The following is a 22,534-nucleotide window of genomic DNA, read 5'->3' on the forward strand; positions in this document are numbered from 1 at the left end:
TCCTCCGACGCCTACACCGAGGTGCTTGCGGTGATAACCAACCCTCTCGGCCGACCCGAGCTCCACCATACCATGCACCGATGCGTGCTCGTTGTATACCCCCCTTTGTACCTCATGTAACATTTTCGACTGCCTCCCAGGAAATCGGCCTTGTCAACAGTCCGTGGCGGGATGTCTGGAGACTAGAACGGCGCATGACCTTGACCCGGCCGACCGAGCTGAAGGCCGAGTACGACGAGCTCTATTCGTATCGACAAAGACCCAGCACGCCACCACCTGCAGCATTCGTATCGACTTTGCTTGCATTTCGTATGGCCCTGCGGCTCTGTCCCACTCGTGCGGCGTTCACGTGCCCATGCTCATGCTCATGCTCATGCTCATGCTGCTGCTGATTCACATCCTTGCTTGACTTCTACAACACGCGTACCTCGCTTACACAACGTCGCTTCTGCTCGCCCACCTGCCTCCACCACCCACCCCGGCACCCCACCCCCCACCCCACGCGTCCTCCCCCACCTCCGCTCTCATCGGCCTACTCGCGGAAGAAAAAGTTGGAGACCTTGTTACCTGGCGTATTTTTCTTTGCAAGGCGATGTGCCTCGCATGCCTCGGTGTACGCCTCGATCTCGTCCAGCCCCGTGGTGAGGTCGATGTCCTTGGCGGGGATGATCCAGAGGTGGTTCTTCTTGACGAACCAGTCGTACGTCTTTGTGCCGATAAGGATCACAAAGTAGATGAACAAGGAGCCATAGTTGAACACGAAGTCCTGAGGCGTGAACTGGCCAGGGATGAAGACGTAGTAGCCGCTGAGAGGGCGGGTTAGCAACGGACTTTCGAGGCACACGGCACGCTCCACCACTTACAGGAAGATGGCAACCAGGATCGACCAAAAGAGAAGCCAGTAGCTCGAGTATGGCATCCAGTGGCCGCGCACCGGGAGGATGTGCATCAGGCCCTGCACCGACAGGCCCTTGCGGAAGCGCATGGACGTGATGGCGATGGCGGCCCAGGTGACGAGCGACGTCGAGGACACGAGGTTGATCCACCAGTTGAGGACCTTGGCGGCGCCCTTGGACACGGACATGTAGCTGAGGCATCCGATGAGGAGGGACGCGATGACAGCGACGTATGGGACACCGTTACGGTTGGTCTTGTTGAAGATCTTGGGGGCCTGGCCGCGCTGCGCGAGACCGACGAGCGAGCGCGACGACGTGTAGATGAAGCCGTTGCCCGTCGAGATGCACGAGAGCAGCACGAACGCGTTGACGATGTGCGGGAGCACTGGGATGTCGAGGCGGTTCATGCTGATGATGTACGGCGACTTTGCCGCGCCCTTGGCCCCGCTCGCAATCGCGCCGAGGAGCGACTCGTCCTTGGAGCTGACGACAACGCCGACGCACAGCGAGCCAACAAGGTAAAAGCTGATGATCCTGTAGATGGTCGAGTTGAACGCCTTGGGCATGATCCGGCGCGGGTTCTTGACCTCGCCTGAAATAAGACTCAGGTAGTCGGGGCCGACGACAGCGAAGACGGCCCAGGACGCAGAGTCAAAGATGGCCTGCACGACCTTGCGCGCGGCGGTACGACCGCCAAACACTCCGGGATTCTTCCAGTACCTGAAGCCGTAGACGTCGTGCTTGGGGTTCCCGCCGACCATGGTAATGAAGGTGTAGAAGGTGAGCGCGATGATGAGGATGACTTTCGTGATCGAGATCCAGAACTCGACCTCGCCGAACCACGACACCTTCCACAGGTTGAGCGCGGCGACGAGGACAAGCACCCAGCTGATCGTGATCGCGGGGGAGAGGGACGCGTCCCAGTACTGCACGATGACATGAATGGCCGTGAGCTCAAAGTTGACCAGCGACAGCTGGGTGATGTAGTACTACGCAGCGGGGTTAGTAGACCGACCGGCGAATGAGTCGAGTCCTGCCTCGCCACTCACGTTCCAGCCAAGTGCACAGCCAAAAGACGAGTCGACGAACCGCGATGCAAGCTGCACGAACCCTCCGTCGACAGGCAGCAGCGTCGTCATCTCGATGAGGCAGTTGGCAGCGGCCCACACGACCGAGCACCAGAACGCCATGCCGAGGAGCAGGCCGAGCGGGCCGCTGTTGGTGAGCGGCGAGCCGATGGACACGAAGAGCGTGGCCCCGATCGAGCCCGAGATGGCGATAAGCTGCACATGGCGCATCTTGAGGCCTCTGCGGCGTGAGCACGGCTGGCCGTCGAGACGCGACTCACCGATGCGGGTTGTGGTGTGCGTCGGGCGCAGCGAGGCCCATGACCTCGATACCCGATCCCCCCTCGGCGACCTTCTCAAAGTCGCCCACTTCGTGGCTTGAGACCGCTGCGACCATCTTGTCGTCCTTGACGAGGGACATGTTGCGAAGGAAAGGTGCTGCAGAAAGCCCTTGTACCGTCCGGCCCTCGGACCCACTCTCGAAGGACTTATACCTGCTCGTGCCAAGCGCGAGTCGGCACTGTCGCTCGGCAGTATGGTTGGCTATCCGCCTCTGCTCGTCCCGGCGCGCGATAGGCCGCTCTGCTTCGGGGCGCGGCGCGCGCGCAGCGGGGTAGCCGGCGCGCGCGAATCAGCGCAGACGGCGCGGGTTTACATCGGCAAGCTGGCAAAAGCAATGCAAACCTGCTCGCTCGTCGCGCCCGCTAGTGGAGATAACTCTAGCGCCGGCGGCTAGTACCAAGCGCCGGGACCCTGGGTCCCATGTGATTGGGGTGGTGGGGAGTGGCGGGGAGAGAGCAGAGGCGAGGGTCGTCGACGGCCTCTGCCCCGCTCGAGAGTTCCGCCCTGAAGCCGGCCCCACTGCGTTTGGCGCGCGCTTGACGCGGGGAATGTGGCAGTGGCATGGTGTGCTCTCGACGCTGCGATGTGACGTTCAAACGACGTTGCGACGATAGCACTGCGCCGTGTCAGATTGCAGCGCTAAGATTGGAGTTGGGGATGAGGTGGTATCGTCCAGCGAGAGGAGATTGGGAGGAGGAGGACAGAGACGTCTCGTCCCGGTTGGCTGGCTGCCCGGTGGTGGTGACTCCCCTGTCGACGTCGAGTCGGTGCTCGACCGGCTCGACCGGCACCATCGCCGGTGCTATCAATACACCTTATCATTCGAATGCCCGCAGCGTAATGAACTAACTGGTCTCCTCTGTAGGCTGAGTGGCCGAGGAGACGGGGTATCCAAACACCGTAATGCGGGAATACCACCATGACTTGTTACTCGACGTCGCAGACATGACTCGGCCCAGTCCATGCGATCGGTTATGCTACACAGCCCATCTCCGATCTCGCGGGTTCACCTCATACCCACACAACTTGCAGATCGCCAAGACGCCACGTACGCGCGTAGACGTCACATGACGGTGACGCGCGTGTACGTCCCGCGGAGCTCCTTGAGCCCCACAGCACCAGTCGAACGACGGTGACGTGTTGGTTGGAGAAGATAGTCGCAGGGGACGAGTTACAAGCCTCGCATTGGCCAAGCGCAGAGGCGCAGTGGAGCAAGCGCCAGCGGTTAACTTGGTCGTGGCGGTGTGGGGTGGGGACGAGAGCCACCACGATCCCACGACGCCGCCGTTGTCGGAGTTGGAGGCGCGGCGGAAACGTGCGGATTAGTTCGGCACTTCGGCGTGGTTGCAAGCGCGCTGATCGCAAGCGAAGTGCCACGAACGGGGCACTCGTACTCGACTTATGACGACCCCCGCTGGGCCCTCAGAGAGGGAAGGGCAACACGTCATTGGTGAGTGTTAGGTCTGCAGATACGAGGATGGCTTCGGCACTTGTGGTTGTGGGGACGAGATCTATCACAGGGCAAAGGTAGCTGCCACGAAGTGTTGGCCAGAGAGCGTCTCTCCGTTTGAGTCTCCTCAGCTGATGACTATACCTATACATCTGTGTGTCTGAGTCATGATCACTCCAGAGAGCCTTGAAGGCAAGCAACGGTATACAGGACGGAGTACATCATGCGGGGAGGCACCACACCAACCGTCGGGGCGGGGCCGACCGCCGACCGGGACTCCTCCGCCGTCAGTCATGGCGGTCGGGCTGACCGGCAACACCGCGCCAATGACTAACATCTGCACAAGGCTGAGGTGCCATGCAGCGAAGTGGGGCGTGATAGACTCCGCTGGCTTGTGTCAGCAGCAGCAGCAGCAGTGGTATTATCAAGAGCGCGAGAGAGGCCGGCCAACGGGTCGTTCGACCAGCCACGTGTCAGCGGTCTCCCCACGCACCTCGAAGGACGACTTTCATCAGCATGGCCACCAGGTGGCCATGCATGGACCTGACTCGCCTAGTGGACACTGCTCTCTACCCACTTCCAACTTCGGGACCACAAGTGCAGCTGCTCAGTTCCACGTGGGTACAGTACTAGGACCTGAAGCCATCTCGGATGAAACGGCACTCGGCCACTACCCACAGTGCCAAGACCGGGCTCGACAAACCAGCCACAGATTGTCCCATCCAGAGGTTTGGGTCTCCATGGACGCGCGACAAACCTCGCACCAGGAATACGGTTCAGGCTGGTCAGTGTCTCACCAGGCTGGTCATGCATGCAGCCAGGCATCGTATTGCGCACGACAGTAGCACGCAAACCAAACGACACGTACGCCGGCTGAGTAGGCTGAAACTTGCCCGACCGCAAGTGTCGGTCGGTGGCTGGCTCATCCCTGAAGTCCTAATGACCGAGCCGAGGTCGCAACGACACTCGTCTGCTTGCTCCTGGTCGCCGTCTCACGAGCGCAGCAGTGAGCACAGCACAGCGTGCATCGTCGTCTCCCTCGCTCACTCGTGCCCATGCCCACGTCCACACCCACACCCACGACAATGGGAAACCTCCGCGCCACACCTTAACAAGGATCGCAGCGATCCCCTCTTGAGATTCCCGCGGCACCCACGGGCCTCGATTCCGGGGTGCTTGGGTGGTTGGGTGCGGGGAAGTGACGGCACTGCACTGGAACCAGGCAGGCGCCAGGAGTCACCGGCTGCCCAAGCAGCCCGCCAGCTATGCAGCCCTGCGCATGTACGAGCTACCTCCCCGGTGCCAGCCGGGTCAGACACGCCTACGCAGACGTGTCTCCCCGTGAAATGGCGCAGGTGCAGGCTGCTCGCCTGCCTGCCTCGCTGCGCTGTCCGTCGTCAAGGAGGGTCGCAGGCTTGCCGAGAGCAATGTCTTGAAACGCCTCGAGTATGCAGCAAGAGCAGCTAGTCATCCCAGAGTCACCCGCAAGACTGCTACGACCTACCCGGGACCTGAAACGAGCTGGCTGTCTGAACATGACGCAGCTGCTCGCGCGCGCAGGGGCAGCGACGACTGTCGACGGGCATTGTCATGGCAACGGGCAGCAGCGTTCAGTGCCTCGATCCAGTAATTTAATGGGCATACTTACCACTCTGATACGGCATCGGCCTTGGTGTCAGCGCAACTCGCCCGCAAGCACCGCAAGCACCGACCCTGCGATTCTCATGTCGTTGATGGCATTACCGCATCGCCGTTCCTTGTCGCCAGTGGAGACGCCCGTCGTGGACATTACTTGCAGCAGCAGTGCAGCAGCTTACTCGCCAATCAAGCCAGCCCGCGCGTCCGTTCAAGTCCAATGCACTACACCACATCCCGCCTCAAGCACCAGTTCCCAACGCGCCGTCCCTTACGTTGATGGTGCTCCCACAACGCACACCGGGCGACGGCAGATGGCCGGAGCGCGCTGCCGAGTCCCCACTCCTCGCCATCTCGGCATCCCTCGCCGCCTACCAGATCCCGTCACGTCGACCCGAGGTTTTGAGTTGTGCCTAGGCTTGATTGTGACCCCAGAAACTGATCTGATCGCTGTGTCTTTACGACGTGGCGAGCAGGAGGGAGGCTGTCGACGACGTCCCGCGATGGCCCTAGTGAAGTACGCAGCTTGACAAGGTATATAAGACGCAGCGGGGAGCCTTGCTGTCCTCCCCATCCCAACTTGCACGAAGTACTGTCGAGACTTGTGAGTCCGACGCTCCTCGGTCCCTCTAACATCCCAGCCCCACATCCCACAACATGATCGTCAACGCAAAGGCCTTTGCGGCTCTCTTCGCCCTCGCCTCGGTCCTCCCCTCGGCCGTGGGCTCCCCCATCGCCATCAACGCCATTGCCGAGCGTGCTCCTGTCGGCGAGGCCGTCTACGTCCCTGTCATCGCCCGCGGTGAGGGCGGCAAGGGCGGTGCTGGCGGCGCTGGCGGTGCTGGCGGTAACGGCGGCGCTGGCGGCAAGGGCGGCGACGGTGGCTCTGGCGGCGGTGCTGGCGGTGCCGGTGGTGACGGCGGTGCTGGTGGCGCCGGCGGCGAGGGTGGCTCCGGCGGCAAGGGTGGTGACGGTGGTGAGGGCGGCAAGGGCGGCGACGGCGGTGCCCCCGAGCCCGAGAAGCCTTCGACCTCGTCCGAGGGATACATCAGCACCCTGCCCCCCGTGACTACCACCAAGGCCCCCGAGTCCACCTCCTCTCCCTGGTCGTCAACCACCGTCGGCCCTGTCGTCACCACTACCAAGGCGCCCGAGCCATCGCCCACTACCACCCGTGGCCCATGGACCCCCGAGGAGGACGAGCCCGATGGACCCATCTTTAGCGGCACCGTCACGCTCCCCACGACTACGGCGGCCCCCTCTTCGTCCACGACCAAGTCGTTCACCACGACCACCGCCCCGCCCCCGAACCCCGACCCCACTGAGAGTAAGTCGGACACCTCTCCCCCCGCTGCTTCCGGTGTCGTGAAGGCCGGCACCACGTACCGCGGCACCATCGGCAAGATTGGCTTCACTGGCCCCAACCCTCACGTGTACCAGGGCTGCGGCGGCGACCCGGAGGACAAGCTCATGGCCGTCGAGATCGCGCATAACGGCTGGAGCGCCGACCTGTGCGGCAAGAAGGTCGTCTTGACGGGCATTGGCACCGACGGCAAGAGCACGGGCCAGAGCACGACCGGTGTCGTTGCGGGCTGGACCGACGCCGCGACCGACCCCAACAACATCAACATCGCGGACCAGCTCCACGACTACCTCGCGGTCGGGCCTTACCGCAACGTCCCCTTCCTGCCTGCCACATGGGAGGTCCTTGCCGACAGCGGCGCCAGCCCCAGCGGAGGCGCCACGACAACAAAGTCGTTCACCACCACCACCGTCCCTCCCCCAGCCCCCACAGAGTCCTTCAACCCCGAAACCGCCGACCCCAGCAAGGCGCTGACCGCTCCAGCGCCGCCCAAGCCTGAGGAGACCAAGACGTCGGGCACAACGCGCGACGCCCCGCCCAAGCCCGAGGAAACTCGTGAGTCCCAGACCTCGGCCTCTGCGCCGGCAGTGTCTGCCAGCGCCGGCCCGATCGAGCCCGGTGTCAAGATCTCGAGCTTCATGGCCGTGTCCAAGTCTGTTCCTGGCCGCGAGGCCAACCACGTGTACGAGGGGTGCAGCTTCTCTGGTGATGCCGAGAAGGCCGTGTGGCTTGAGAAGTCAAACTTTGACGCCAAGCTGTGCGGCAAGAAGGTCACAATTGAGGGCATGGCCGGCACGTCGCGTGACGGCGTCGTTGCCGGCTGGTCCGATGACCAGAAGCACCCCGGCGAGCTCATCGTCGGCACTGCCATCGACAAGGCCGCCGGCGCGACCATCCGCACCATCTGGGCGCCGATTACTTGGTGGATCGAAGCCGACCATTAGGGTCAGTTCACGCACCACCACGCGCCTGCTGTAGACTGTGCTTCAGTGACTCGTTGTTCGGTCTCTTTCTCGTTGTGCCGACCTGCGCCAGAGCTAACACTTGCCCAGCCGCTGCGGACCAGCCCAAGGAGGCCGCTCCTCCCAAGGGAGCCGACCCCGCCCACGACCCGGCAGCCGACCCCGGCGCCGCTTGAGCGTGCGTCACCATGGACACGACGGACAATTGTAGATAGTCTCCTTTGATGATAATATTGTAGCGAATGTTGCGGGCGAGGTTGGCGCGGCGCGGGTGTGATAAGACCGTGCTCGGTGCTCGGGCTAGCGGACCCGACGACTCGTGCATGTTGCGGCGACCTTCTCGAGCGGAATGCTTACCGTCAGTATGGGCCTGGTCAGCTGATACAGATAGTCAAGTGTCCAGATGTGGAAGTTGAGAGCAAATGTCAAACAGTCGAGGCAGGCAAAGATGGTCGATGACGCACAACGTCACAACACGTCTCTCCTCCACTTGCACCCCCTTGCAAAGTCACATTCTCCCATCTCAACATCAACAACGCGCTCACAGCGGCTCTCACCTTTGCATCGACACACCTACGCTCGCCCGCACGATCGACTGCGCGCGCAAGAAACGCAGCGATGAGCGGGTATCACAGCGTGATGCACGAGCTGGGGCCGTTCTTTCAAGACGTCAAGGACTGGCTCCGAACTCTGACTGCAGCGTAAGTCCCTCCCTCCCCATCTGGCTGGCTCGACTTACCACTAACTCCTCAGACGGCTCCTCTTCGTCGCCCTGACAATATGCGGCGTGTCGACCTTCATCGTCTTCACAGTCTTCGAAGCAGTCGCGTATGGCCAGCTCGCGGCCGAGGCGCAGTGTAAGTCGGTCGTCGTGAGGGGCGGTGCTGACGCGACATAGATTCGGGGTTGCACGGGTACGGCCGCATCACGGCGCGGTTCATCGCGTACCAGCGTGCGCTGTGCTTCTTGATTGGGCTGCTGGCGGCCCTCGGCACGCCGGTCCTCATCCACGCGCTGGTAGGCGACGACCCGGACGACCCGCATCCGCACCGCTGGCTCGAGCTGCGCATCGGTGTAAACAACGTGCCGCGGGTATACCTCGTCGTCGTGGCCATTGGGCTCGTCACGGCGTTTGTCAACTTTGCGCGGAGTAGGGGGTCGTGGGTGAGTGTTGGGCGCAGCCAGACGACGGGGGACTGCGGCGGCGGCGGTGGCCAGTGGGATGATTGTTGCTCGGATACCGTTACTCACCTGCGCGCAGATGGCAGCCGCGACCTACGAATGGTGCCTATACACACTGGCCAAGTCGCGCGGCCTCAACGCGCTCAACCGCTACTCGTCCGAGATGGAGCCGCTGGCCAAGGTCTCACAAGGTGAGTGTAGCCATGGCAGGCCAGTCTGACCGACGCCAGACTGCGACGGGATCGTCCGCGACAGCGACCGCAAGGCCGTGTTCGGCTCGATAGGCATCCTCATCTGGACTGTGGGTGTGAGCTTTGTGCAGGCGGGCTGACAGCAGGCCCACTTAGCCGGCTACTACTATCACTGGTTCAGGCCGACGACACGGCAGCCACCCAAGCATCATCAGCGCTCATACATCCCCCTCCAGCAAAGGGCATAGTTATCGACCATCACCATGTATTCTAGAGTTCAACAGGTCGTGGGGACCGACGAGGCGAGCGACTAAGGCTCACATGCTAACGTCTCCGATGGGGATGCTGACCACAGGAGGGAAGCGAGACGAGCAACGAAGCGGCACGAGCAACCGTCAAGTGGGCTCCCGTAACCGATCTCAAGCACGTCTCACATCGCGACCACGCCTCACGGAGCTCGAGCCTGCTTCGCCGCCTCGCCCATGTCTCACCGATCTCAAGCACGCCATCACGATCAGTTACATGCGGTGCGTCGCCGCGCCTCATGGACCGGTAAGCGTTGCATGCCGCGGATTCCGGCCGAGCGGCGGTGACCGACGACCCCATTCCACATTCGTCATCCATCTGACAACCCAATCTGCCGTATCTGCATCTTGCAACCACGACACGAGCTACGAGTTGCCCGCGTCAACGATGGGGGTGCGTTGACGGCGCGGGCGTCGACCATGCCCGCGTTCACGACGGCAGCTGCCTCGAGTTCTGAGGTCGAGCGGCGTCGTCGTCTGGCTGCGGTGCGGGACGATCAATTCCCGCGGCACCCCATTTGTGAAGGACGATGCCGGTGAGGCTTGTTGAGCGGTATTGACGTGAGGCCAAGCTATGCTGTCGGAGGGCGAGTAAGGCCTCAGACACGGTTGATGAGGCCACTGAGCCCAAGACAACTGGGCGGGTTTCCAACATCGACAAACAACCTGGGGCCTGGAGCAACATCGACGACCGGCCGCGGCTTCTGAGCGGGATGACAAGGTCCATATGGCAGTTGCGACGTCCACATGCCGGCGGTGCCAGGCAGCGTTCCTCTGACGGAGTTCTTTGGCCAAGTAAGGAACGCGGTGGGATTCTGCGGTGGATGCTCCAGTCCGCAGGACGACCCGAGATCGGGCAAGCCCGACCGCCATGTGGAGCGCGGATCAGCAACCTCACCTCGCTGCTTGGGCCGGTCGAGTGGACAAGTCCAACCCGACAACAACAACAAGTGGGTTCTTGGATGATCCGACTGTCGCCCACCATCAATAGCGTAGACCAGGCAACGTCAACGGACGTTAACGGGACGGGGGCCAAGACGCCGCTATGAAGCTTGTCCGCAACATGCACCAGTCGTCATGTCCAAGAGCCCACCTAGTGCTCGTGGGAGAGAATTTAGTCCCAACAGACCCTCGATACCATGTTGCGGAGGCCTCGGAGTGCATGCTGCGCGACAAGCGACGAGCAAGCTCTGTCGTGCCGCGGTCTACGGCGTCGTGTCGATGCGGCCAACTCTCACGATCTTGATATAAGATCAGCACGACATGGCCGCATGCCTGGGGTCTCGTAGCACAATGCGGCCGTGGCAGTGCTGTGCCGTGCCGCTCGCAGTTTCCAAGGAAACGATGGAATACCGGGGTGGGGGGATACATTAGATATCTGGGGAACGCGGGTTCAGGAACGGACGCTCCGCTACCAGTGCTTGGTTCTCATAACCCATAGCACGCCGAGCTATACGGCAGTGGCACTAACCCCGTGACTTGGAAACGGGGGGTAGCGTGTCGTAAGCATCAATTATGCGTACAGACTGCACAAGACCTCCAGTTACACGGGCGCGGCCAACAAGTGGGCTCTATCGGCAGCGGCTCGCAATCTGGACTACCCCCCGAGGGCGGTGTCGGACGGACTATGATCTCCGGACCGTCATCTCATCGTCCCGCTTTGAGGCCGCGACATGTTCCAACTCTAACACAACGACACTGACTGACGCGCGGACGCGCCGCCTAGGACAACAACTGTTGTCAAGTTCTCACCACTGTGGCGCCTTGGCAGGACGGAGTAACAGTGGAGCTCGACAACTCATACACTAGGTTCTTCCCCCCATACTCGTCTATATAAGGCGGGTCTTTGAGCGGAAAACTGTCCTCCTCATCAACTCGTCAAAGTCCCAACTCCAAACTCCAAACTCCAAACTACTTTACAGTTAAGTCAACTGCCACAAGTCAAACAGTAAGCGCCGCCCCCCACCCGCCACGCTCACCGCCAGCAATGCTCGGCACCAAGCTCATCCTCGCTACGCTCGCGGTTCTCGCCGCCTCGGTCGCCGCCACACCCATCGACAACAACTACGCCGTTGTTGCCCTCGACGCCCGCCACGGCGGCTCGGGCGGTAACGGTGGTGCTGGCGGTAAGGGCGGCAAGGGTGGCTCGTCCTCGAACGGCCAGGGCGGTGCCGGCGGTGACGGCGGCGCTGGTGGCGCTGGCTCCGGCAACGGCAAGGGCGGCGCCGGCGGTGACGGTGGTGGCGGTGGCTCGGGCAAGGTCGGCGGTGAGGGCGGCGACGGCGGTGCCGGTGGCGAGGGCGGCAAGAAGAACGGCTCCGGCGGTGCCGGCGGCGACGGTGGCCAGGGCGGCAACGGCAAGAAGCAGGGCGGCGAGGGCGGCGACGGTGGCGCCGGCGGTGCTGGCCACGGCAAGGGCTCCGGCGGCGAGGGCGGTGACGGCGGTGGCGGCGGCTCGGGCCGCACCGGCGGCGAGGGCGGTGACGGTGGTGACGGCGGTGCTGGCGGCGACCGCGGCGGCAAGGGCGGCGAGGGAGGTGACGGTGGCGCCGGCGGCAAGAGCACCGGCAAGGGCAAGGGCAAGCACCACAAGTGGTGAGCGCGCGCTGGCCGCCGGCCGCTATCATCCCCAGAGGGGCTGGACCCCATGCAGTAGGCGCTCAACCGTCGTTCATTATGCTGCCGGGTGGTAGTGGCACTTTGGACAATGTTGTACCAGAAGAAAGAATGAACAAAGTCGCGATTACTCTGGCAGCGGGGTGGTGGCACTGGGGTCTTGGTTCGAAAACGGAAGGGGTTTCGAGGGGCTAAAGCTTTCTGAAGCCCACTCCACTTCCTTCATAGACGGCACCGTCGAGTCAGAGAGCTGAGGAGACAGCACCAATCGCAGTCCCAGGCCTCGGAGACACGCAGCCTGCGCCTCACACACCACCTAACCCCTCTGTTGGGGTAGTGAATCCCGCCGTCGTAGTGATCACCAGTACCAGTCGTAAACTCCCAACACCTTTCGAAGACACGTTCGGCGAGATGGCCGAGCGGTCTAAGGCGCTGTGTTAAGGTGTGTTCACACATCCGCAGTCTTCGGACGTGGGTTCGAATCCCACTCTCGTCAACAGAGGATTCAATTCCTCCCAAAGAACTGTCTTTTGCGTGTCATGCGAACGCTGAACGAGGGCCAGGAAGCGCCCCGAGGTGTGGTTGGTTCGGAGGTGTGGCGGTGGCGCCGGCGGCGGGTGCGAGCGCGGCCTACCCTGAGATCATTCCGAGGTGATGTCGGCACGGCTGCTCCGTCGATAAGGACACTCTCAGGCTCTGGACTCCGATGATTTGTGCATACCGGTCAGCACTACAACTTGCTTTTGCGAGTCCGACATCGCCACTGACAACTTTCGCCACTGCCACACCATTTCGCCACACCGCCCTCGGTTCCAACTACACATACCCTCCCTCCGGCTACACGCCTCCTCCTCTCCCTCAGTAAACCCAGCGGAACGCCGGCTCGGATGGCCCACGGCCCAGGATCTCAGTCGGGACGTCGAGACTGCCCCAGTTCTTCGGCATGCCCTGCTCGCGGTTTCGGCGGCGGTTGTCCCAGCGCATGTAGATGCCAAAGGAGGCGGCAGTGACCGCCGTAAACCCGCCAAACGCGGCGCTGGTCGCCAACGCAGGGATGTACGCTGGCGCATCTTTAGCCCTGAAGATGTTGCCCGAGATTAAGCCCGACGAGTTGGCGATACCAACCATGACGCCTGTGAGCACCACGCGCCGGCCTTCGGAGACAGAGTTGTTGGAATACCACGTCGAGAGCAGGACGCTGGGCGTGTTGGATCCGATGGTAAGCAAGAAGCAGGCAAAGTACGCCACGCCGGTGTTGTGTACCACATCGATGGTGCCGAGGATGAGGAACCCGACCATTGTGACGACGAGCGGGATCACGACGTGGAACGACCGCTCGCGGAAGTAGTCCGAGCTCTGCGTGAACAGAATAAGGAAGACGGTTCCAACCACGTTTGGCGCCACGGTATACAGGTTGGTCTTGATGGTGCTGTAGCCGAGACGCTTGACGATCTGGGGAAGGAAGTTGCCCACACTGGCCAGCGGCACGCCAAGGCCAAGCGCCAGGCAAGCCCAGACAATGTACCGCCAGTCCCGGACGAAGGGCGAGAAGGCGTCGCGCCAGTCGACATGGACCCCGATTTCGTCAGTCCCGTCCTGCAGCATGCGGGTGCGAGACATGGCCTTCTCCTCTTCCGTAAAGAAGTGGCAGGTGGCAGGGGAACGGGGGAGGTACTGGGCGAGGTTAGCATGTACTACTCAAGCCATGAGGTGTGCGACTCACCCAGAAGGCAAACGCCGCAAACAAGATGGTGCCCGCCCCCTCGACCAAGAAAAGGTACTGCCATCCATGCAGCCTCTTGTCGTTGATCTGGAACACACCGTAGGCAAGAAGACCCGAGAAGGCCTGCGGTCAGACATGTCGTCGGCGGCGGCGTTACTTACCCCCGAAATGGCGGCCGCCGCATAGTACGCGCCGACTCTGCGGGCGAGCTCGCCACGAGTGTAGAACTGCGAGAGATAGAAGACGACTGGGTGTGAGGTGGATAAGCACGGAGGGACATACTGCTTGGAAGCATGGGGCTCTCGAAGAAGCCTAGGAGGAGCCGTACAGTGAGCAAGCCAGCAAAGTTGGTCACTGCGGCGCTGACAATCGAGCAGGTACCAAAACCAAGCATCATCAGGGGGATGACACGGGCCGCAGAGTATCTCTTGGCCACTGAGTGTGAGCAACGACATCTACGACTGGAGAACTTACACATGGAAAGCGGCGTGCCGAATAAACAAAGGGGGACGTAGAAGAGCGTGATAACGAGGTCTGCGGTCAGGTCCGCCACCTTGGCCAGCACACCCACAGTATTGGTTGCCCACCAGGCCGATGTCCTTGTCCATCCCGTCGGTCTGCGCATTGCCCAGGTTTCCCTTGTCGAGGGCATTGAAGAGGTAGACGGCCGAGAGGACAGGTAGAACGCGGAAGTCGATCTTGCGCACCATGCTGAGGGGCTGTCAGCGGGTCCAAGCTGCCACATACCGCTTGAGTGCGACCGGGTCAATCTCCTCGACCTCGGCAGTGCGCACGTCCCCCTTGGAGTCAGAGGAGAGCTGTCCATCCCCCTCCTTGTTGAGCGTTGTGGTCGTGTCGGCTGCCATGCTGTGGGATGTGGGGTCGTGTGAGCCGTCGTCTGGCCTTGCTCGCTCGCCGCCTTAAGTGTGGCAGTGAGTTCAGCTTGGTCTCTCGGGACCCCAGGCATGTTGAGCTGCCCCACCCTGTTGGAGACACCTCCCCCACCCAGCTGTGGTGGGGGATCAGCTGATAGCTGTTCGAGTGGAGCCGTGAATCTGTTCCATCGGGACATGGTGCCTGCGATTGTCGGCAACTCGAGCTCCAGCCTGTACTCGCCGTGGATTGCCGACTCCCGCCAGCTGTGTACGGTATCATGAGACGGTTGGGGTGACCCCACTCTGGTTCCCACGTCCGTCCGCACAATCGCGGTGGAAGTGCGAGAGATAGAATCGGCCGAGAGGGGCCGGCGCCGAGAACGACGCTGTTCAGACGGAATTGCCCGCGTTACCGTGTCAGTGGGGCCGGGACCTTGAACGCCGAGAGCCGCGCACGTACTGGTCGGTATCGGGGCATTGCGCGGCACCGGGTGGGGGAGAGGGAATGGACGGGTCGTCCCAACTGCGCTGGGTGGGCGTGGACAGGACGTGTGATAGCGGCCACCTATCATTGCCACTGTGACACATGTGGGGGCACATGTGCCTCGCGCCTCAACCTCGAATAGGCAGGCATTCCTGACCTCCTCCCCCACCTCAACCTCCCCCACTTTGCTCACCCCTTGCAACCAACCATGCCCCGCAGCCGCCGGCTGGAGGAAAAGAATGCACTAGACACAGTCACCTGATTGACACGCACCCCCACCCTAGCCTGGGCCCCAGAGGCGTGTCCTGTTCCGACTGGAACGGCCATGCGGACGGCAACAAGGCTGGAATGCGGGTTGATGGCGCCGGGCGGCGGCGTCACAAGTCAGGGAATGGCGGAGAGTTGCAGAGAGCAACGACCCACTCTTTGCCGCGCCATGGTGGGTTGCTGAAACAGCCTCGAGGCGATAACCGTCCCCCGCCAGGCGGGCAGCTGCCCCACTACTGCATCATGCTTCCCACTAGTGCCTATTGTCTATTGGAAGCAGGACTCGTTTCGAGCTGCTTCGTGCTTCAACACGAGGCAAGCTGGGATTGGGGAAAGGAGGGTTGCGAAGCTGCTTGCCAAGGAATGGAACGTGTGGGCTTTTGTGGTACAACAGGCCAGGAAAGAGTGGGTCTTGGTAGATCTCAATCCCTGGCGAGTGGGGTCGGGGGTGACTCCTGGCAGCTCCGGAACGCACAGCGGATATCTCGTGACCACGCGTGGTGGCCAGGACTGTGACTGTGCAGCAGGAGCAACACACGGCCGAGTGGGTGGGCCAAGTGGGGCTAGACTTGTCGTCGCCGCCGCCTCCGCCTCGTCCGCCACCACTCGACGACTTGCCGCAACATCTATAATAACTCTTTTTGCGCAACCTCGCTTGCTCCCCGTTCCACTCCCACCCCCCAACACCCACACACCTTTGCAGTGCAACATCCAGCCTGTTGCACACCTACCACGACATGACGATCGACCCGCCCACCTCGACGCTGTTCCGCGCGGCCTCCGTCGTCAGCGGCGAAGAGGACGCCGTGCCCTACACGGCCGACGTGCTCGTCACCAATGGAGTGATTGCAAAGATTGCACCCAGCGGAGGGATATCCGCCCCACCCGGCGCGCGCGTCGTCGACGCTGCGGGCTACTACCTTTCGCCGGGCTTCATCGACATGCACGCACACTCGGACCTCTACCTCCTCACGCATGCCGATCACGAGGCCAAGATCACCCAGGGATGCACGGTAAGTGGGCTTGCGCGAGGGCAGTGTAGCTGATAAGCAGACCGAGGTCGTGGGGCAGGACGGTATCGCCTACGCGCCGGTCCACACCGACGAGCAGATGACGGCCATCCGCGAGCAGATCACTGCGTGGAACGGCAACCCGTCCGACGACGAGTGCGCGACCACACTCAAGGACGTGGGCATGTTCCAGTGGCGCTCGATCAAGGAGTACCTCGACGCGCTCGACCGCAACCGCACGGCCACCAACGTCGCCATGCTCGTCCCCCAGGGCAACCTGCGCCTGCTCACCGTCGGGCCCCGCGATGATGTTGCGAGCGCGCAGCACATCCAGGACCAGGTGGCCCTACTCCACCAGGGGATGAGAGACGGCGCCGTCGGCATGTCGTCGGGCCTGACATACACGCCTGGCATGTATGCCAGCAACTCTGAGCTTGCAGTCCTCTGCTCGGCGCTCGCACAGTACCCCGGCTCCTTCTACGCACCCCACCACCGCAGCTACGGCGCCAACGCGATCGAGAGCTATGGCGAGATGATCGACCTGGGCGAGACGACCGGCTGTGCCGTCCACCTGACCCACGCGACGCTCAACTTTCCCGAGAACAAGAACCGCGCCCCAGAGCTCGTCGACATGATCGACACGGCCCGCGACAAGGGCGTCGACATCACCCTCGACACGTACCCCTACCTGCCTGGATGCACGACGCTGAGCTCCAAGCTCCCGAGCTGGGCGCTGAGCGGCGGGCCCGAGGAGACGCTCGAGCGCCTCCGCGACCCGGCCATATGCGAGGAGATCCGCGTCGCCGTCGAGGACGTCGGATGTGATGGCGGCCACGGTATCCCCACCGACTGGCAGTGTGTCGAGATTGGATCGACGGCACACCCCGACCTTGAGGGGTTCGCCGGCCGCCGTGTCGACGAGGTCGCGCGCTCGCTCGGTCGCGAGCCGTTTGCCGTCTTTATCGACATTCTCGTCAAGGACAAGCTGGCGACCGGGTGCATCTTACACACTGGCAACGAGGAGAATGTGCAGTATATCATGAAGCACGAGGTGCACACTGGCGGATCCGACGCCATCCTCCACGGGCAGACCCTTCACCCCAGGGTGAGTTGCCCCTATGCACCGAACCGAGAGCCGTCCACTAACTCGTTTGCAGTCGTACGGCACGTTCCCGCGGTATCTGGGTCACTACGCGCGCGACCTCGGCCTCATGTCCATCCCGCACATGGTCGCGCACCTGACGACGCGCCCGGCGAAGCGTCTCGGCGTGTACCCCACGCGCGGGGTGGTGCGCGAGGGCTCCGCCGCCGACCTGGTGCTCTTCGACCCCACAACCGTCAAGGACATGTCGTCACATACTGAGCCGCGCGCTACGGCCAAGGGCATCCGCTTCGTGCTCGTCAACGGCCAGGTCGCCATCGACGAGGGTAAAATGACAGGTGCCAGGGCTGGCGTGACCATTCGCCGCCGCAAGGACGGCAAGGTCACCGACCGCGGCGAATAAGAGGGGCCGCGGGCAACGAGGCGGAGTGAGGGGGAGAGAGAGAGCATGGGCATTTGTAACTATAGGCGAGACACAAAGCAGCAGCAGCAGCGGCAGTAGCAGCATCACTTCAGAAGAACACGCGCGATACGCAATGCATGAGTCATTGGTCGGAGGCGGAGCTGTCCTGCAGGAAAGAGGCGAGATAAGGCATAACCACGACGGGTCAACACCCATTCGCCGGTTGGCAGCTCCAAGCGAATGAAAGTCACTCCGCTCCACTGCGCCGCGCCGCGCCGCTCGCCTGTCGTGTCGGCTCGGTGTAGACGAGAACCGATGCACTCCAGTGCTGCTGCGGGGGTTCACCGACGACCCGACGGGTAATATACATAGTCTGTCGTCGCTGTGGTCTCGTCTGTCTTGTTGTATAACATCTCAGTGTCAGCAAGAACGACACCACATCTCACCAAAACAACCATGTCCAGATTCACCGTTTCTGGCGTCAGCCTCCCCTCCGGCCTCTTCATCAACAACGAGTGGGTGCAGGGCCACGGCGAGCGGCTGCAGGTCGTCAACCCCGCGACTGAGGAGCAGATTGCCGAGGTGAGTGGCGTGTGTCGTGCATCTTATCACGCCTATCTCCCTCCTGCCGAACGAGCTGACTCTCGCGACAGATCGAGACCGCCTCCCGCGAGGACGTCGACCTCGCCGTCGCTGCTGCGCGCGCGGCGTTTGAGTCGACGTGGGGCACATGGGTCAGCGGGCAGGAGCGTGGCCAGCTGCTGTTCAAACTCGCCGACCTCGTCGAGGCGAACATTGACGAGCTGGCCGTGCTTGAGCGCGTCGACGGCGGCAAGCCTGCGGGCTGGGCGCGCGTCGACATTGTGGACACGGTGGCGTGTTTCCGCTACTTTGCCGGCGCGGCCGACAAGATCCACGGCAGCGTCGTCGAGATCGACGACCAGCGCAAGCACGCCGTGCTCCGCAAGGAGCCGATCGGGGTCGTCGCGCAGATCGTGCCGTGGAACTACCCGCTCCTCATGATGGCGTGGAAGGTCGCGCCGGCGCTGAGCGCCGGCTGCGCCATCGTCTTCAAGGCCGCCGAGCAGACGCCGCTGTCGACGCTGCGCTTCGCCGAGCTCGTCAAGGAGGCCGGATACCCCGCCGGCGCGTTCAACCTCGTCAACGGCGTCGGCGCGGTGACTGGCGAAACCCTCTCGCGCCACCTCGACATTGACAAGGTAGGTGTTGGAGCATCGCTGGATGCAGGCGCTGACGCCCGCCAGATCGCCTTCACCGGCTCGACCGCCACGGGCCGCCGCATTGCCGTCGCGGCCGCCGAGTCCAACCTCAAGAAGGTGACCCTCGAGCTGGGCGGCAAGAGCGCCAACATTGTGTTTGCGGGTGCCAACCTGCCCGAGGCGGCCAAGTGGGCCGCGTTCGGCGTGTACGAGAACATGGGTGCGTGGGGGTTGTTGCGGCGTGGGGCCCGCGCTGACGCCGGCCAGGCCAGTCGTGCAGTGCTGGATCCCGCGTGCTCGTCCAGGAGTCGGTGTACGACGAGTTTGTCAAGCTCTTCGTCGCCGCCGCGTCGGCGTTCAAGGTCGGCCCCACCGAGGACGAGGACACGTTCCAGGGCCCGCAGATCAGCAAGGTCCAGTTTGACAAGATCCTCGGCCTCATCGAGGCGGGCAAGGCTGCCGGCGCCAAGTGCGTGCTCGGCGGCGCGCGCCACGGGACCAAGGGCTACTTTATCCAGCCGACCGTCTTCACCGACGTCGACATGGGCATGCGCATTGCGCAGGAGGAGATCTTTGGCCCCGTCGCTAGCATCATCAAGTTCAAGGACGAGGCCGAGGCGATCGCCATCGCCAACGCGACAGAGTACGGCCTCGCCGCGGCCGTCCACACGACAGACTACAACCAGGTCAACCGCGTCACGCGCCGCCTCAAGGCCGGCACGGTGTGGGTCAACCAGTATGTCATCGTCTCGCACCAGATTCCGTTTGGCGGCTACAAGCAGTCTGGGTGGGGCCGCGAGCTCGGAATGGAGGGCCTCGAGCCCTACCTCACCACAAAATCAGTGCACCACTACTATGACGAGGAGGGCTTCGAGTGGCCTATCCGCCTGTCCAAGCTCTAGGCAGGGGGCAGATGAGTACATAGGTGCGATGCAGCAGTTCACGGGATTGTAGGCGGCGCCGTAGTGCTGGCGGGAGAGGAGCCGACGCGGACGCGGACGCGGCGCGTTGCAGTTGCCATTGCCGTACAGGTACCGGCCCCGACAACCTCGCCTCGATAGGCTTATCAGTGCGTGGTAGTGTATCGGACGTCTTTCGGAGCGGCAAGCTACGCCTCAGCGCGGCGGAGAGACCCCGCTGCCTGTGGTTCCAGCAACAGGCCACAACCAGGGTCTCCGCCTCGGTTGAGCCGACAAACGCGGCGCGTATCGACTCGAGCCACTCCGCCACCTTCACCCCGCCGCGACAACAGCCACAGCGCTCACTATCACTACTACCCGGACGGCGCACATCACATGACTGGCTGACGCCAAGCTCTATCGGCGCGAGACTCCCGGCGCGTCAGTCCGGCAGCTGTCGGGGCCCCTGGCGGCGCCGCTCATATCGTCGCCGCTGCCCACTTGTAGACGCGGCGGCCTGGCATTGTCGGCGCGTCGTGAGGACCGGTACTGATACGCTGAGCTGGCGGATCTCTTCATAACTGACGCTGCTGGGACGTGGTCGACACACCCCCTTGCCTAACCCACAGCTTCAGACTCGACATGACAGACGAGAAAACCAAGGAGGCGCCCCTCACCGCCGTCATCACTGCGCACGACGACGACCCGTCGCCCAAGGGCGAGGCCGTCCCGCTCGACGAGAGCGAGTTCACGTACGTGCCCGCGGGCATGGTCGCACTGACCCCAGCGACAAGGAGTACTCGCGCCTGCGCCTCAAGTTTGACTTTATCCTCCTCCCGATGATGATGATCCGCGAGTGCGCACCGTGCCTGCTCGCTGACTGACCCCAGTCTACGGCCTGCAGTACAGCGACAAGATGTCCCTCTCTGCCGGGGTCATCTTCGGGCTGCGCGAGGACACGGGGCTCGTTAAGAACCAGTACGCCGACCTGACGACCTACTTCAACGTCGCGTACGCGATCGCGCAGTACCCAATGGCGTATGCGCTGCAGCGCTTCCCACTCGGCCGCAGCCTGGCCGTGTGCATCATCATCTGGGGCGCCATGGTCATGGTGCTCGCCGCGTGCAACAACTACTCGCAGCTCAGCGCGACGCGCTTCTTCCTCGGCTGGTTCGAGAGCGTCATCACGCCCGGCTTTGCAATCTTCACGGCGAGCTGGTACCTCCGCCGCGAGCAGACGCTGCGCCAGATGTGCTACTACGCGATGAGTGCGTGGGCCTCTGGCTGAGCTGACGCCCAGACTCCTTCTTCTCAATCATCTTCGGCCTGGGCAACTACTACGTCGCGCTGAACGCCCAGCGCCGCGGCGGCCTGGCGGCATGGCGCGTCATCAACCTCTTCCTCGGCGGGACGACGGTCGGGATGGGCATCGTGTTCCTCGTGTTTGGCGGCACGCCCGACGAGGTGTGGTGGCTCAGCCGGCGCGAGAAGCGCATGGCCAAGGCCCGCATCGTGTCCAACGGCACTGGCGGCGGCGAGCAGCACCCGTGGCGGTGGGACCACGTCAAGGAGTGCCTCAAGGACAGGCAGTACTGGCATGCGGTCGTGTACCAGGTCACTGGCAACATCCCCAACGGCGGGTTGACGACGTTCCAGGTGGGCGCGGCCGCGTTGTTCAGCAGAGCAACCACTCATCACTCCCCAGACCCTCATATTCAAGTCGTTCGGCTTCACGTCGCTCGAGACGCTGCTCTACTCGATGCCAATGTACGCCGTGACCTTCACGGGCGTGATCACGTCCGCGCTGCTCGTCAACCGCTGGCCCAAGCTCCGCTTCCCCATCGCCATCTTCGTGCAGCTGTGCACCATGTCGGCGCTGCTCGTCGCCGGCGTGGGTGCGGACAAGGTGTCCCGCTGGGGCAAGTTTGGCGCGTGGACGCTCAACCTCATGTTCTCCATCTCGCACTTTATCGTCGGGTGGCCCATCATGTCGTGGGTGGCGTGGGCTGGATGACAGCTGACGACAGGTTCAACATTGCGGGCAGGACCAAGAAGAGCTTTACCGGCGCGTCGCTGCTCTTCATCTTCTGCATCGGCAACATTATCGGCGCGAACATCTTCCTGCGTGAGTGCGACAGACGACGGGGAGCCTTGGCAACTGACCGACCGCCCAGCAAAGGAAGCCCCGCGCTACGTCAAAGGCCTGACCGTCTGCGCCGTCATGATCGCCGTCAACGTGGTCAACTTTCTCTTCTGGTGGCAGTACTACGTGGCCGAGAACAAGCGGCGCGAGGCGGCGTTTGTCGCGAGCGGGCTGAGCGTCGAGGAGCGGGACGCGCAGAACCGCGCGAATGGCGAGAACGACCTCACCGACATGCAGGTGCGTGGAAGGAGTGGAATCTGGGGTTGGCGCAATGCTGACGAGACGCAGAACCCACACTTCAGGTACCTGTGCTAGGCGGCCCGGGGGCGCGTGGCGGCGCCGGCGTTGGAGGTCGTCGGGAGGGGGTTGTAATTGCGTGAATGCGAGCAGGTGTGTCGA

The 22,534-nt window shown here is 62.9% G+C and overlaps 7 protein-coding genes and 1 non-coding gene across 9 annotated transcripts; 7 read left to right on the forward strand and 1 right to left on the reverse strand.

Moving 5' to 3' along the window:
* Positions 1-6,047: 6,047 nt before the first annotated feature.
* Positions 6,048-7,697, forward strand: LOC62_01G000041 (uncharacterized protein; the record flags this gene model as incomplete). Its single annotated transcript, XM_062766468.1, has 1 exon — positions 6,048-7,697. The coding sequence occupies one exon, from the start codon at positions 6,048-6,050 to the stop codon at positions 7,695-7,697; it is 1,650 nt and encodes a 549-aa protein (XP_062622452.1).
* Positions 7,698-8,241: 544 nt separating this feature from the next.
* Positions 8,242-9,336, forward strand: LOC62_01G000042 (uncharacterized protein; the record flags this gene model as incomplete). The annotated part of the gene is made up of 6 exons (XM_062766469.1): positions 8,242-8,416; positions 8,469-8,572; positions 8,614-8,879; positions 8,977-9,088; positions 9,128-9,198; positions 9,325-9,336. Exons 1-6 carry the CDS (start codon positions 8,334-8,336, stop codon positions 9,334-9,336), a joined length of 648 nt encoding a protein of 215 aa, XP_062622453.1. The 5' UTR covers positions 8,242-8,333.
* Positions 9,337-11,380: 2,044 nt separating this feature from the next.
* Positions 11,381-11,992, forward strand: LOC62_01G000043 (uncharacterized protein; the record flags this gene model as incomplete). The annotated part of the gene is made up of 1 exon (XM_062766470.1): positions 11,381-11,992. One exon carries the CDS (start codon positions 11,381-11,383, stop codon positions 11,990-11,992), a length of 612 nt encoding a protein of 203 aa, XP_062622454.1.
* A 422-nt stretch (positions 11,993-12,414) lies between these two features.
* Positions 12,415-12,505, forward strand: LOC62_01G000044. Its single transcript is given in 2 exon segments — positions 12,415-12,452; positions 12,466-12,505. It is a non-coding gene; the product is annotated as a tRNA-Leu (tRNA).
* A 362-nt stretch (positions 12,506-12,867) lies between these two features.
* SPAC1039.04_0 (putative transporter) lies at positions 12,868-14,598 on the reverse strand (the record flags this gene model as incomplete). Its single annotated transcript, XM_062766471.1, has 7 exons — positions 12,868-13,683; positions 13,733-13,855; positions 13,894-13,979; positions 14,015-14,167; positions 14,207-14,266; positions 14,304-14,443; positions 14,480-14,598. 7 exons carry the CDS (start codon positions 14,596-14,598, stop codon positions 12,868-12,870), a joined length of 1,497 nt encoding a protein of 498 aa, XP_062622455.1.
* A 1,423-nt stretch (positions 14,599-16,021) lies between these two features.
* dan_0 (D-aminoacylase) lies at positions 16,022-18,029 on the forward strand. The gene is made up of 3 exons (XM_062766472.1): positions 16,022-16,371; positions 16,412-17,473; positions 17,526-18,029. The coding sequence occupies exons 1-3, from the start codon at positions 16,096-16,098 to the stop codon at positions 17,871-17,873; spliced, it is 1,686 nt and encodes a 561-aa protein (XP_062622456.1). The 5' UTR covers positions 16,022-16,095; the 3' UTR covers positions 17,874-18,029.
* Positions 18,030-18,274: 245 nt separating this feature from the next.
* Positions 18,275-20,041, forward strand: aldA_1 (Aldehyde dehydrogenase). 2 transcript variants are annotated; one of them, XM_062766473.1, is made up of 4 exons: positions 18,275-18,455; positions 18,527-19,093; positions 19,139-19,313; positions 19,361-20,041. In XM_062766473.1, the coding sequence occupies exons 1-4, from the start codon at positions 18,330-18,332 to the stop codon at positions 19,993-19,995; spliced, it is 1,503 nt and encodes a 500-aa protein (XP_062622458.1). In that variant the 5' UTR covers positions 18,275-18,329; the 3' UTR covers positions 19,996-20,041. The 2 variants fall into 2 exon arrangements, with proteins under 2 accessions (XP_062622458.1, XP_062622457.1); XM_062766474.1 differs by having other exon boundaries at positions 18,527-19,313.
* A 593-nt stretch (positions 20,042-20,634) lies between these two features.
* SPCC757.13_0 (putative transporter) lies at positions 20,635-22,450 on the forward strand (the record flags this gene model as incomplete). The annotated part of the gene is made up of 8 exons (XM_062766475.1): positions 20,635-20,744; positions 20,780-20,848; positions 20,902-21,260; positions 21,293-21,648; positions 21,698-21,984; positions 22,020-22,117; positions 22,167-22,372; positions 22,424-22,450. 8 exons carry the CDS (start codon positions 20,635-20,637, stop codon positions 22,448-22,450), a joined length of 1,512 nt encoding a protein of 503 aa, XP_062622459.1.
* Positions 22,451-22,534: the final 84 nt, after the last annotated feature.

The sequence above is a fragment of the Vanrija pseudolonga genome, chromosome 1 (assembly GCF_020906515.1).
Source record: "Vanrija pseudolonga chromosome 1, complete sequence".
Taxonomy (NCBI): domain Eukaryota; kingdom Fungi; phylum Basidiomycota; class Tremellomycetes; order Trichosporonales; family Trichosporonaceae; genus Vanrija; species Vanrija pseudolonga.